The sequence below is a fragment of the Nannospalax galili genome, unplaced genomic scaffold (assembly GCF_000622305.1).
Source record: "Nannospalax galili isolate Female #2095 unplaced genomic scaffold, S.galili_v1.0 scaffold1053, whole genome shotgun sequence".
In the NCBI taxonomy this organism is placed as follows: Eukaryota; Metazoa; Chordata; class Mammalia; order Rodentia; family Spalacidae; genus Nannospalax; species Nannospalax galili.
In genome coordinates this window covers 2250759-2266064 of record NW_008333523.1, presented here as the reverse complement: position 1 = coordinate 2266064, position 15306 = coordinate 2250759, and the positions used below count along the sequence as shown (strand labels likewise).

General features: G+C 39.8%; 1 protein-coding gene across 2 annotated transcripts in view; it reads right to left on the bottom strand.

Moving 5' to 3' along the window:
* Smpx (small muscle protein X-linked) overlaps window positions 1–12286 on the bottom strand; it is a 63519-nt gene extending 51233 nt beyond the window's left edge. Inside the window, exons 1-2 of one of the 2 annotated variants that reach the window (XM_008828335.3) lie at window positions 11895–12286; window positions 7126–7182 (exon numbers count right to left, since the gene is read on the bottom strand). In XM_008828335.3, coding sequence (XP_008826557.1) covers window positions 7126–7164 — 39 coding nt within the window. In that variant the 5' untranslated portion in view covers window positions 7165–7182; window positions 11895–12286. Of the gene's footprint in view, window positions 1–7125; window positions 7183–7701; window positions 7945–11894 lie in introns of those variants that run through there. The other variant, XM_029561217.1, reaches the window with a different exon arrangement.
* Window positions 12287–15306: the final 3020 nt, after the last annotated feature.

Sequence of the window (15306 nt, the reverse complement as noted above, 5' to 3'; positions counted from 1 at the left end):
TTTTTGAGACAGGGTCTCCCTATAGCCCCAGCTGGCCTGGAACTGGCTATGTAGACCAGGCTGGCCTCGAACTCACAGAGATCCACCTGCCTCTGCCTCCCAAGTGCTGGGGATAAAAGGCGTGCACCACACCCAGCTAAATATTTCCATCTTTAAATTGGGTATGGCATTTGCTACTCAAATGTGTTTGGAATGTAAGTTATATTTTTAGAGAAAAATACAGAGAAAGCTTGACATCAGTGGCCTAGAGTCAGTATAAAGTGAGAATCTATGTAGGTCCTCCATGAATACAAAGGAATTAGGCTCTTGTTTTTCTTCCTTTTGTAATGCAACTCTTTCATTTCTTGCCCCTGTTTAAGGTTTACTCATTTTAGATATCTTAAAATACACCCCTGATGCAGCAGACTTGGTTCATCACTTTCCCAAGCTATACATAATTTGTTACATCCTTCAAGTTGGGAATGGAAAAAATCTAACAGATCATCTTTGGCCAGAACAGGATACTGTTTCCTGATAGAAGACCTATCTGATGTGAAATTAATACTGCCCTTGATCTCACCAGGTGAAGAAAAGTACAAAGAATTCCCTGTAAGCTAATTCCACCACTCCCTTAATTATTCGTATTGTTTTCCTTGCTTGACTCCAGGCTTTGAGCCAGGAGGATTCTGGAAACAATATTCCGTCCTCAGTCACTCTCCTACAGCTTACAATGGGATGACATCTTCTTTCCCAAGTGGGTTAGATTCTGATAGCTGCTGGCCATTGGGTACTGGCAATTCCTATTGAGCTTTCATTCCCCAGCCATTGATCTTCTACCCTCCTTTTCCTTCTTGTTCCCACTCAGTTTCTCCTTTTCTGAACCTACTGTGAGTTTTCTGAACATTGAATATTTATTTAAGATGACCCCCACCTCCACCACCCACTGATTCTATCTTTAGTTTTCAAAACTCCAAGTAGCTTCTGCCAGAATCCATGGCTCCAGGATGCCATTCTCCAGGAACACAGACAGGAAATCTATAGGTTTGCATCTTGCAGAATATCTTTCTGCTCTTTCCTATCCTCTGTCCTAGTCCTTCTCTGAATGAAGTATGACATGACTTTTGGAGAGTTATAACATCTTTACATAAGATTTTCAGAAACAAGTGTGTTTTCTAATTAGAAAATGAGATTCCTTTTGTATAATAGTTTAAAAGTAAGAAAGACAGATGGACACACATACATATACCAACTAAATAAAATAACATCAACTTTTTAAAATAAAATTCTTTATCTGTAGAATATGTAACTGCCTAGGGATTCTTGAAATGCAGAGTCGATTAAAAACACCAAATTTCTCTACTCAATACAATTTTAAGAAACTCCCACTCCGCCAATGTTCTTCACCTATGTTTCATGCTGAAAGATTTTCTTTTTTCCTCTCTGTTCTCAACAATTTTGTTCTCTTCAATAATTTCCTGAATGACTCAACTGTAGTCTTGTTATCCAGGGTAAAGCAAACTTCAAGAATGTACTGTACAGCTATTAAGATAATGTGCACAATTGGTTGGGGGCAGCTTGTATTTCTGAAATACTTGTAAATGTCAGCATTCAAAACATGACATCTTTTAGCCAGGATATGACTGCTTGCCTCATGTCACCAGGTTGGAGCCCTCGTCAAATCATCAGAGACCATTAGCTGGAGTAATACCAAACCCACTTGAGAATCAGACTGCTATATTCAAGCTCTTGCTACACTTTAAAGAAACCAGCATTGGAAATCATAAACAATGTGCTTGAGTGGTTTATATAAGAAACAGTAGACCTATGATCAAAGAAAAGGTCTTGCCTCTACATTAAAGCAAATGTCAAACGAAAGTTAAATTTTGTGTTTTAAACTTAAATAAAATATGAAGGAAAGCATTCGTCATTGTTGTGATTTTTAGCTTAATCAAAGTCTTGGATTAACTGAATAGCCACGGAGGGTGGTAGCGAATCTTTTTTTTAAACTGGAAATTTGACCCAGGAAAAATATTTCATAAAACCTGTCTTTACACAGTTTTTACTTTGACAGGATCTGCTTTCTTCTTCCACAGAGCCTTTATGCCTTGGGCAATGGAGAGAAGAAGAGTTATGATGATAGGTGGGTAAAAGAAAGAAGTTCTAAAATGAGGGACATAGAAACATTCTGTTCTACATGTGGATATGTGGATTGGGTAGCAATGGAAAACTTCCCATAGTAAGAAGCCACACACTGCCTAACAATACAGGGCTCAGATAATCTTTCCTTTGAATGTATGATAAAAGAGTTAGATTTAGTTCCACAAGCAGCTTGATTAATTCATTTAAGCCAGAGGTAGTAATTCAGTGGTCATGGTTGCTTATATTTCAAGACCACATTCATCACTGGGTTACTTAACGTTGTACTTTTCATCTAAACCAATTTGCTTTTAATATGACTTTAATTGGTATAGGATACCTTCACTCAAACGACACTATTTATGAATGTTGGTTGAGTTCTTTAAGAGCGAGGTACCAAATGATACTTGTCTCGCAAGTGGTCTTGGCATTTTTATTACCCTTGAGATGGTCCAGAGTCACTAACCCAGCCTTGTGCTCTGTATCAAGGGTTCAGACAGTAAGTAATAAGACCAGATAACACTGTAGGGTGCCATCAAGCATACATTTTACAATCAGACTGAAAGACTGAGTCAGTGACTCAGACGTAAGTATTCTAGGTGTGCTGTTTCATTTTTCCAAACCTAACTAGTGATATATAGAAGTCCCATTACACTGTGGTAAGCACACAGTAAAAGGATAACTATAGCTATTATTATTATACTCAAAATAAGCCTTAGAAGCTATGCTTAAGAGAGTCACAGACTATTACAAGCTAGTCAGAGGCTTAGAGGTTATTTGACACAACACCTTTCCTTTACAGATCATGAGACCCATGCAAGCGAAGTCAAATAACACAGGTAAGACTGGGGCATAAGACTCTTTCCTAGTCAGCCATTGGTACTCTTCGATCTCATGGAAGAGGGGAAATAGTAGAATGAAAGGATAAATGTCAACCCAGAACAAATTGGTTCTGTTTGAGTTCAGGCCCTAGGGCGGCCTGTGATGATTCCCATGGTAGATGTATTCAGGAGGAAGAGGAAGGACCAGAAGATGCTGCCAGTAGTTGGTATCACTTAGTCTCATTAGAGAAAGCCACCAAGCAGATGGCTGATGGGATTAGATTTCTCAGCAGCTCTAACTTTCCCTGCCACCTGTCATGTCACATTCTTTCAACTATAGGGAACAGACCCAGTGTGCAGAGTGTGTTGATGTTACCTTGGTTGCAGCTGCATTACCATCAACAATGTGGTTGTCAGACTGAAATCTATAGGACAAATACAACCCACCACCTAATTTTTCAATAAGCTTTTCTTGGGAAACAGGCACATTCACTCACTTATGGTCTGCCTGTGACTATTTCATGATATAATGATAGAGTTAATAATTAAAGCAGACCAAACCAATTCAAAGCTTAAAATATTTACTATCTGGTCCTTTACAGAAAAAAAAAATGACCAACATCTGGTATAGAACTTTATTAGCAGCTTAAGAAGTTTTCTCTAATCTATGGAAAAAATCAACTGATTCCTTCAGAAAGTTTTTATGCCATTGGCTGAAACTTAATTAATGCAAATGGGAAGAATGGTTAAATTCAGACTCCCCTTACAATTCAAAGGCAATCTCTTCTTCAGTGTACATGTGAAAAACAACTATTTAACCTTCTGTAAGTATGAGTCTAATTCTAACCTTCCTGTTTTTCTGGTACATGGAGGAAATGGCACCACTTAAAAAAAGCAAGGCCATTCCATAGACAGAAATATGTATACTATAAATCAGGGGTTTGTCATAGATTATGTAGTTTATTCATTACAGCATCCTGAAATATTTAGTAATATTTGTCACTATTTTACAGAAAAGTAAAGTAAGGATGTCTAAGGAAACAGACCTTTGTAATTGTTTGACTCTGTTTTCTGGCATGCTCTTGAAATGCCTGCTTATTAGAACTATGGCTGAAAGTGGCTCGGTTCACTCAAGCCAGACAAAATTGAGATCTAATTCTATGTTTTTAGAAGTTTGCACTGCAAAACACTATCCTGCAAGATTAATCATTGAAAAGGTCTAAAAATGTTTGGAAAACACTATGTATTACCCTCATGGGAAGAATAAGATCTCTTAGGAAATTATGTACTCTGAGAAATTTTCCCAAACACTTAACTGTGGAAACTTTTAACCTAATTAACAATATCCCATGAAACTAAAAATATTCCAAGGCACAGATTTCGGGAACTGATGAACTATATTATATTATGATGGGCATGTTGATGGTGATGGTGATGATGATGATGATGATGATGATGATGATTGGTCAACTGACTGATTGATTGACTTACTGACTGATGGGGTATAACAGTTATACAAAGAAATTACAATTATTCAGGCACCAGCCTAGCATTTACGTTTATTAAATTCATTTTATACTTTCAGAAACTATGAAAGATGTACAACTATCAGTTCCTTTTTTAACAGATAAGCAAAGGGAAGGACAAAGAAGATAAACTACTTGTCCAAGGTCATGTAGGTAATAAAGACCATAAGTTCATCAAATACAGAGATCAGGTATCAACCCATTGTTGTGTAGCCTACACCTGGCACATGCTATGACCCCCAAAACGACAGCTGAACTTGATTAGATAAAAGAGTATAATAAAAAAGAGGTGATTAAACTGTAATGAGCGGAACATTTAAGACCTTTAAGTGGTATTTGCACAATCAGCATTTTTACTTATCAATCAGAGTTTGTATTTGTTCCAGAGAGGCTCATAACAAAATGTTCCTACTATGAACCATTTTATATTGTGTAACCATTTTCGTATTTTGTTTAATGTACCCTACTTAAGGTCAATGCAAAGATGATAGAAAAATATCAGCTAGTGTTGACCCTATTTAACCACAAGAAATAATATTTCATTTGAAAGTGCATTAAATTGGTCCTTCAGTGAGACATCAAATACATTGAAAGGGCAAAACCACATCCATAAGGAACCACTGATTGACCTTGTTGGTAAAGTGGATAGACTTTTTGTAATGCAGCATAATAACAGCTATTGAGAATGGTCAATAGTGGCTTTTTAAATTGTACAGATCTTAAAATACATCAAGGCCAAAATTAGTAAATAAACTGCTGGTGAATTTTCAGTGTAGACTTGTATGAGCCTAAGGGCACTAAAGAAGAAAAATCAATATACTTTAAGCTTTAAAAGGAAGAGAAGAAAGAGCTGCTTGAGAGTATTCTGAAAAATAAAAGGGAAATTTTCTGTTTAGCACTTCAGGAGCTTTGAGTGCAGTAATCAAAATTCCAATATAAACTATTCCTGAATGATCAGAACTAGAATACTGAGTGTTCTCCAATGATTGCTTACTATGTTGTTTTCAGCACCTTCTATGTTAACCCCTAAAGGGTACTATTATTAGCTCCAATTCACAAATTTGGAAATGGAGACCCAGAGGGGTAAAGCAGGGGGGAGTCCTTTCCCATGAGCCTACACAAGATGGATTAAGGACACCAGTCTGATTTCAAATGCGTGCTACTAACTGTTTTTACACCATGTGATAGAAAAGATTTAAAGGCTCAATGTCCACAGGTCCAGGAGACAAAATAATGCCTGCTGCCACTATCAGGCTATGTCAGAGACCCATTAGGTAGATATCAGAGGACTGAATGTCAGTGTGTGCACCAGAATCTTTGCCAAATGCATATGCTCGTTCTTGGGTTTGCTCAGTAACAGGTTTCCAGAAGTTGTTATATATCCTGACACTTAAGAATTCCATCGATTTAAGGATATGTGTTAGTCATGACAAGTAAAGATCTGCCTTTCCAAATACCTCTACCACTGGTGTATGCTAGGGTTTCTCAAACCCTCAACAGCATGTTCACACCCTGGCCACATGCACGCCCCTCCAAAACTCAGTCAGCTCTTCGAGACTGTGTTTATGCTGTGTTGGTATACCAGAGCCAAAATATTCAGGAACTGCTGTATACCCCGCAGTATTCAGAAAAGTCCAGGAAGAGAAGTTTCTTTGGATAAAGCACAGATAGGCTCCATGCTGATGAAAGAAAAGGTAGAATTTTACACTGAAGCATTGTGACTAGCCACTCATGGTGGGTCCATTTGAGAGTCAAATTCAGAGCCCTTAAAAAAAATAGCAAATTAAGCACTGAGGCACAACAAATACTGAAATGTACTTTCATATTTATCCATATTTCAAAATGCCTGCTTCTCATTCCCTTTTTGTGAGTTACACTTAAGTCAGTTTAAACAACCAAAGAGCTGTTCGCTAGAAGGACATGAAGATAATTATTAACATATGAACTTAAATGTCCAATCCTCAGGAAGAACGGTTGACTACAAAAGGATATTGTTTAAAGAAATAGCTTATTTTATTTTCATCAGTGCGGGGAATTGAAGTCAGAGCTTCCCACTCTTTACTCATATACTTTACACTAACTTAAACCCCCTGCCCCAAAAGACATATTTGAAACAAATAGTCAAACAAACTATGACCTACTGATGTGTCCATATATCAGTTCAATATTAACATGGAAGTTAAATAATCTATTCTCTATAAATAAACATATAAAACACTTATCAATAAATATACTACATATTTTATTAACCTGTAATTGTTATACATCCTTATGGGGAACGGTATATTTCAGAAGCACAGTATTATAATACATATATACTAGGTATACTGAGCTAATCAGGATAAAGAGCATTTCCTATTCATTATTATTTTGGAACCATCAAGCTCTTCTCTCTGGTTCTTTATAAACACATAATAGTTATTGTGAGCATAGTACATTTTGTAGACGGTAATTGTCATTCATTTGTCTTATAGTTCAGAACAATTAAAAGCAGCTCCTGTTTTCTCTGTTATACCTTATCATTCTTATATCCCTTTCTCAATTGTGTTGCATGAGTCTTATAGAGAAGAAATTTCTTGAAGTGAATATCCAGAGAACAATCACAATAAGCAATCAGGCCAGAAGTCACAGAGCTGATGGTAAGCACAAATATACCTACTTACCTGGATGGCTCTGACGTTGGAAACTGGTTGTTTTGACATACTCACAATGTCTTATCCCTAAAAAAAAACAAGTAAGAAACTGTTAGATGTGGCAGCCTTCGGATTCAAGGTCTTGATAAGTTAGAATTTAACTCATGATTCAACTGGGCAATCGCCCCTTTCACTGGCCATATATTCTTTCAGTCTCGGTTTCTGAAGTTACTTAGAGACTCTCCTTCCCAATGCCTCGGGGAGAGGGAACATTAGAGCACCCCGTTAAATCATTCAAGAGGAGAAATGCTGAGATGCTTTGCCCCTGATGTGAATGATAGGTGATCAGAAACGTGAAAGGCTGTATCATCTCTTTGCCTGCCCTCTTGACCTTCTGCCAAAAGCAGCAAAGCAAAGAGATAGTGGGAATAAAACACCTTTGTTCTGGCCTCCCCAGAGACCCTTGGCTTGAAACTGAACTTTTTATCTGCATTCATTGTTGCCAGGCCAGCTACTCAGTCCACTGGGAGCAAGCGCTCTCAATTGAATACCCAAAGAAAAATGGTCCATAGGATGTCCCCACTTCTGGGGACTCTCTCTCCTCACATTTTTTTCTCCCAGCAACCTCTGAAGAGCTGGGTCTTTGTGTCCCCTTGACCATCTGCAGGATGCCTCTCATAGAATCCAAGTTGTAGAAACACATGTAGCTAGGGCTTTCTGGAACTGTCTTCTTTCAAGAAAACTATCTCAGAAGGCAAGTAGAGTTCCACGACCATGACATATTCCCAAGATCAAGAAGTGCTTTCTTCCCCAACTCTCCTTTAAACACATGAGACCTAACTTGAGCACTGTGACTAAAGTCCATTTGGGGACATTAGCTGGGACAAGCTGGGCTTGTTTTTATAGCTATCTGTTAAATATCAACAGGAGCAAGTGAAAAGTTAAAAATTCACTGAATTAAAAACATGCTATGCCTACATGGTGGCTAACAAGGTTCATAACTCCAGTGTCAGGAAATCTGGCGCCATCCTCTGGTCTACACAAGCATTGTACACAAGTGCGCTTACATACATGCAGGTCAAAGACTTATACAGATAAAACAAAAATAAATAAACTGTGTTCTAAATTTTAACTATAAAATAAGTTGACTGAATTCTGTCTGACTGGTATGCATGCACATGGTAACATTTGACTGAATGAACACAGAGGAGGGGTTAGTATTTTACACAAGATTTCAGAAACTAGGGCAATGTCATTCAACATTTCTAGGCCCATTTATTCTTCCTTAAAATTCCCCTGCTCCACAGGTTGTGGTAAGATTCAAGAAAGGCTTTCTGAACTCTAAAGCATGCTGCAAATATTTGCTGTGTTGCTGCCAGAGCCCATATCTAATGATGTCTTCATGCCATGCTCACTTGCAGCCTTAAGTACAGAGAAAGAACTGATGCATGGTCTTCCACAGATACGGAAATGAAAAATCTGAGAACTTTAGGAAAATTATAGGTTTTTGTTTTTTGATCTTCGATTATATTTTGTGAAGTTAAACAATTGTATATTTGTTTTGTAAAGGTGTACTGGATAGCTTTCATGTCAACTAGACACACCTGGGTTGAGGGGGCCTCAATTGGAGAATTGCCTCTATTGGACTGGCCTGTGGCCATGTCTGAAGGGCATCTTCTTGATGAGTGATGTCGGAGGGCCCAGCCCACTGTGGGTGGTGCCACCCCTGGGCAGGTGGGCCTGTGTTTCATAAGAAATCAGGCTGAGCAGGGGCCAAGGGAGCAAGCCAGTAAGCAGCATTCCTCCATGGCCTGTGCTCCAGCTCCTGCTTCCAGGTTCCTGCCCTGAGTTCCTACCTTGGGCTCCCTGATGAACTGCAACCTGGGAGATGTGAGCTAAATAAACCCTTTCCTCCCCAAGTTTGTATTGGTCAGAGTGTTTTGTCACAGCAATGGAGAAACAAACTAAGACAAAAGGTCTAAAATTAATGTACCCAAATATGTCATTTTGGGAACTATGTACATGAAAATAATGGATTTTTAAAAGTTTCTTCTAAATGTTTTGTTAAGACATAGATATTGCTTCCACAATAAGGATCCAGGCATATTTTTTTAATTTTTCTTTATTTATTTTAGGTATATGAGTGAGAAACACGTGCACCATATGCATACAATGCCTGCAGAGGCCAGAAGACAGTGTTAGATCATCTGGAACTGGGGTTACAGACAGCTGTGAGCTGCCATATAGGTGGTGAGCACCAAACCTAGGAACTTTGCAAGAGTAGACTGTGCTCTTAACCATTGAGTCATCTCTCTACCCCCCGAATTATTTTTAATATACTCAAAAAAGTAAATAAGAACAGCAAGTGGAACCATTAAGGATGCATTTTGCTCTATGATCTGTTTCAAGTAGACTGCTGTCTTTCCTTCAGCATCAAAGAGACATGAGGACGTTTCTATTTAGGATACACAGCTAAATTCCAAAATGATATGCTTAGAGTAGCTTAAATTTACACATTTTTCTTTCAGTGGAAGCTAATAGAAGTAATAGGAAATGAAAATTCTTACAGGTCTTTAAATATCATAACATACTGTTTTCTCCTTATGCATATACAACTAAATTTTCATTAATATTACTTGGAAACTTTTTTAAAGTTACTGTATATTGATTTAAAATATGGGATTAGGAAATTTCCGTATGTGGTTGCAATACCAAGTTGAAATGTAAAATCATCCAGCAGCGAATGATTTTGTTATTTATAGTGCACTGGGTTTTTTAAGCTGATTTTATTTTTCACTATTTGTACTAACTAGTAGTTTGCAGTATCTTCTGGGAAACTCCAAGCCCAACAAATGGATGGGCCTTGTCTCCTATATAGTTTTGGTATATTCTCATTCGCATGAGAATCTCTTCTTAGCATCCTTGCCAGTCTTCCATAGAGACATCTATAGAAAGTCGGTTCACTCCCTGATCTCATTCTTCACAATCAGGTTGAGGATATTTGTATAAATCAGTTCAGCAGTAGTTCCTGCTGTCCTCATTATTTGCTGAGAAATCAGGGCAAAGCACAGTGATGAATAAAAATAGACAGTGTTCCCTGGCTGTCTCACTGATCAGGCATTCAGCTCCATAAAGGGTGTAGAGTGTAATGCACCCTCCCTCTTCATCAGCATGCTCCCTCCTGGACAATACAGCAATCTATGCCTTATCGTGCTCATTCCACTCCCCCTAGGGCCAGTATTTTTCACCCAAAGAGGTACTCTTTAGGACACTCAGTTACTGCATCTGTCTCCTGCGTCTGGCTAAATTTTGGAAATACTGGAAGTTTGACAAGGCATATATTGACTTTTACAAATCATACAGTAAAATGGTGATGCTTGGCAGCTGATCACATGTAAGAGTTCTGCAAATCAGTACAGTATTACAATGCTTCGTACGCTAATTATGGACAATAGAACACCCCCCCATTTGGTTTTGATTGGGCAGTACCTGTTATCTAGCTTCTAAATAAAACACTTTGACTAAAAATTGTCAACATTAATATCACTAATTTCATAAGAAGGGATCAAAGAGAAAAATCAATGAAAGAAAGAAGGGCTTTGTTTATTCTTTTGAAAGGTCATATATATGGGTAAAACTCTGCCACAAATGGGAATTATCTTCTGTCCTGAAGCTAAAATTAATTCCTGAGGAGGGTGTAGAAAGATGTTCAGCTGTCTAAAATGACTAGCTCCTTCACTCTGCCTTAAAAATAACAGGAGAGAAGAGAGAGGTTTTGCAGTTCCACACCTTAGAATCTGGTGTCCACATAGATAGGAACAGTAAGTCAGCCCTCTACCTTGCTCACAATAGGAAGACAGTGACCAAAGTCAAGCTCTCGAAAAGATGGGGTCTATCTACACAGAATACCTCGATACAACTTTATCCTTAAAACTGAGCCCGGTACTTAGGGAAACAAGAAAAGCATTCTCAACTTTCACTGGGTAACAACTTTCACAATAATTAGCATATAGACAACGCAAAAGCTATCCTTACAGCTTTAATATGCCCACAATTCTCTTAACAAATTCTGAGCTTAAAGCCTGTATCAGGCTGCTGCCAATTGTAATGCTGACCATCAGAGCTTCAAGGTCATACTTATCATGTTTGGACTTTGGACATTTTATCAGTGTCCCCAGCAGTGAAACCACATTTAGTTCAATATACTTTCAGTACACAACACACACACACACACACACACACACACACACACACAGACCACATTTTATAACACAGAGACAGAAACGCCACCAGAGAACAGAGTATTGACACACACGGGCCACCATTCTTCACATAACACATTTTCCCTGCCATGTGGTTGTCCTCAGGGCCCTCTTGCTAGGTCACCCACCATTTCCTTTCTATAATGGTCAATGCCGAGGAAGAGGGCCTCAACATCCGACCCTGCTATCTAAGGTTCCCAACAGGTACCTCCATCATTCTTTCTCCTTGGCAGACCCTACCTCCAACCCTCCTCCACCTATGACCTCACAGGCACAAGTGTGCTCAAGCAGGGAATTGGGGAGGGAATGTGTCTCTCAGTACACAACACACACACACACACACACACACACACACACACACACACAGACCACATTTTATAAAACAGAGTCAGAAATGCCACCAGTGAACAGGGAATTGACAAACAAGCTATACCCACTACATTCAAACCTACAAAGTTATAAGTTGTCACTTCAAGTTAAGGATCAAGGAAATGTCCTCTAGAAAGCTGGGAGCCAGAGCAGGGTCATTCTGCTTACCTGTTCTCTGTATTTGTTTACTGCCTGAGGAAAATTCCAGGCAGCCAGGTGCAAAAACACAAAGCTCCTTGGAGGGTAGAAGGAACTCCCAGTGTCCTCTGAGCTGTGGTCTCAAATCCAATGCTTTTCATGTAGCTGAAATAGCTCTAGTGCTCTGTGCCTCTCCAGTACCGAGAGCTGCTCCTGGCTTGGGGCTGGAGGGGAACTCGATTTAAGGCTAAGTGTTAAAGAGAATTCCTGTCATAGCTCACAGTTGTTCTTCCTAAATATAGAGTTTGATACAAGCCATACGCCGGCTGCCTCCAAAAGGCTTGACCGTGCAGAAAGCAGGGCTCAAATATCAGGCTGGAGGTGGCTGCATTATCTTACTGCCCTCCTAATCTTCCAGAAGGGACTGGCTGTATTTTCTCACATTTTCTGAGGAGTACAGTGAACTTCAAAAAGTAGGAAAAGTCTATCTTTTAGCGTCATTATGTAGAGGCCAGAAAATAAGGAAAAGTTCATTAAAAATTGGGGAAGCAGGGATGCTGATGTCAAACACCACTTGAATCCTAGCTTGGACACTTCAGAGCAGTTAATTTAATAATCAACATTCAATGAGTAGTTACCAAAATATGATAATTATACTGTTACGTCAAACTGTAAGACAGCGCCTGATTTTGCAGGTCAAGAAAACATGGTTAAAAAGGACAGACTGATGTCGTTGCTGGGCTCAGAGTCTTTGCTAACTTAGCTCTACCGCCTCTATTGGTGCATTGACTTCTGATCTCAGCACAAAGGAGACAACAGAGAACAAAACAAAGAAAAAAATATCTGCTTTTAACTTTAGCAAGGATCCAAACTAGGTACCTGGAGAAGCATTTTTCCAAAAGAATACACCAAATCCTAAGGCACATGCTAACTATTTTTTAACATGACTTTATTGGTTTTTAACTTTTTTTCAGTCTCTGAAATTAACTTCCTATAAAACTTTCCTTCAGGAGAAATATTCCAGAGTGGATAGACATAAAATCCACTCTGAGCCACTGAATTCTTACCAGCTACCATCAACCACCATTCTTCTTGCTATGTGACTTATAGAAGCTTCCATTTCCATGAACCTCTGAGGTCACGTTTCTGTTCCATGCAGCGGAGTACATTCCAAACAAAAGCAGTTGGATTGTTTTCAGGCCTATGAAAAGACAACCAACTTTCTTTGAGTTTAGGAAGCAGATTATTAGGGTTCATTTTAGTTGGGATTCACTATTCACATGCTTTTTTGTTTTAAAAATTGTGTCTAAAAATTTAATGTAGACATAAAACTTTGAGATATGGTTCATTAAATAAGCTGTTCACACACTAGAGAATAAAATGATATTTCCCCAGGTGTTTAGCTGTTTCCATGCGTTTGGACCTCTTTACCAGATGAAAGATGGCATCACCCCACAGAAGACAAACACCTGTGAGCCATCTTTGACCCCCCTTGCCCAGTAGTCAGCCCACACATTCTGAAACAGTCCTGTTCCAATGACCCCTTGGTTGCCATTGATGGAGAAAAGTGATCCTGGCAGTAGTGACTTGTGCACAAAGCTGGCACAATGGTCATGACTGCTGCTGCATTAGGAGCTGAGGTGAGCTACACAATGACGGCTCCTTTAGGGGAAGGAACAACAACTCAGAGACCTAGTTCAAGCCAAGAAGGGTATGGCAGACACTGTTTATGTTTTTCTCAAGTGTTGCCTCTACCACCCAAATTCTCCTGCAGCTATAAACAGTCCCCAGCACACTGCCAACATCACACATCAAAAGCCTACATCTCTCTTCTTTGCTTTGCGTTCTTTGGCATCAAACAATAACAGACATGGCTCATACCATTAATTCAGAGCCAATTATTCTCAGCTTTCTTTTTTGACACAGGGTATCACTATGTATGGCAGGACAGCTTGGAACTTTCTATGCAGACCAGGCTAGACTCATACTCACAGAGATCTGTCTACCTGTGCCTCCCTCTACTAAGATTATAGGTGTGTACTACCACACCTGACCAATTCCTAAATTGGTTCTCAAATATGGTGTTCTTTCCTACTATACAAAAGCAACCACAAAAATCACACTTACAAGTACACCTCCATATCAGCACATACAAGTACAATATGCAACACCTCCCTCTGCTTCCCTGGGCCTGCACGAACCGCAGGCCTCTCTCTAGGGTGAGTCCATCATGCCCTCTGTGCCTTGACTCCCCCAGCCTCATTCACCCTCCCATCTCCCCCACCCGTCTCTGCTCTTAGCCTGGGACTTGTCGCATTCCTTGTCTTGGCACCCCAGACACCCTGGGAAGCACCACTGCTTCCTGATCCTTTGCATACAGACCAACCTAGTTCCTTCTGTGGTCCCCAGGAGCCCTCTGGGCCTGGGCCTGCCCTCCTCACCTCCCCCTGCTTCCCTGGTCTGCACAACCGGCCAGCCTCTCTCCCAGGAGCCCTCAGGCCTGGCCCCGCCCTCACTTCACCCTGCTTCCTAGGGCTGCACAACCTGTCAGCCTCTTTCTTGGACACCACCTTTCCACTTCCTGATCTGCTGCATCCAGACCAAACCAGTTCATCAGTGCAGTCCCTAGGAGCCCTTGGAGCCTCTTCCCGCCCCCATCTCCATTGGTATCTCTGGCAGGCATGGCCACCAGCTGCCCTAGACCAGCATCTGTCCTGGGCCCTGCTCCCAGGCCAGTCCAACCCTCAAATTCCTGAGGCCAAAATCTTTCCTGGAGGGATCCAGACCTTAGGAGAAAGCCTGAGAGCATCTGATCCTCATCTGACTTGGGCCTCTGTGGGAACTCCTGAAGACAAAAGCAATCTGGCCACTCCAACGTAAAATCAAGAGAGAGAACCAGAAGCTTAGAGGAACCAGCTTTTCATGCCCAAAAAAGTAAACCACAAAGACAAATAAAGTTTACAAAAAGAAGCAGACCTAAGCTTGAAGGCTTGAGTGTCACACAAGAATCAGAAACTACAAAAGAAATTCACATGTCAAAATCACAGAGAAAAATAATAACATGGTTTTAATTTGCATTTCCCACATACAAAGAAATCAAATAACTGAAGGAAGATAGGGATAAATTTCTGAAAGAATTCAGAAAAAAGTTATAAATATTGAAGAATACTCAGGCTGAAATGAAGAAGGAAGTGAAACACTCAGTAAGGCAATTAGAAATGACAGGAGAAAGCCTCACCAACAGGATGAATGAAATGGAAAACAGAGTACCAAGACTGGAAGATAAAGTGGACGAACTAGACCACCAAGCAAGATTATGAAAAATTTAAGAAATCACAAGAACGGAATATTTAGGAATTGTGTGACACCATAAAAAGATCAAACTTACAAATCATAGGCATACAGGAAGGAGAAAAATCCCAAGATAATGGCATGGACCAGA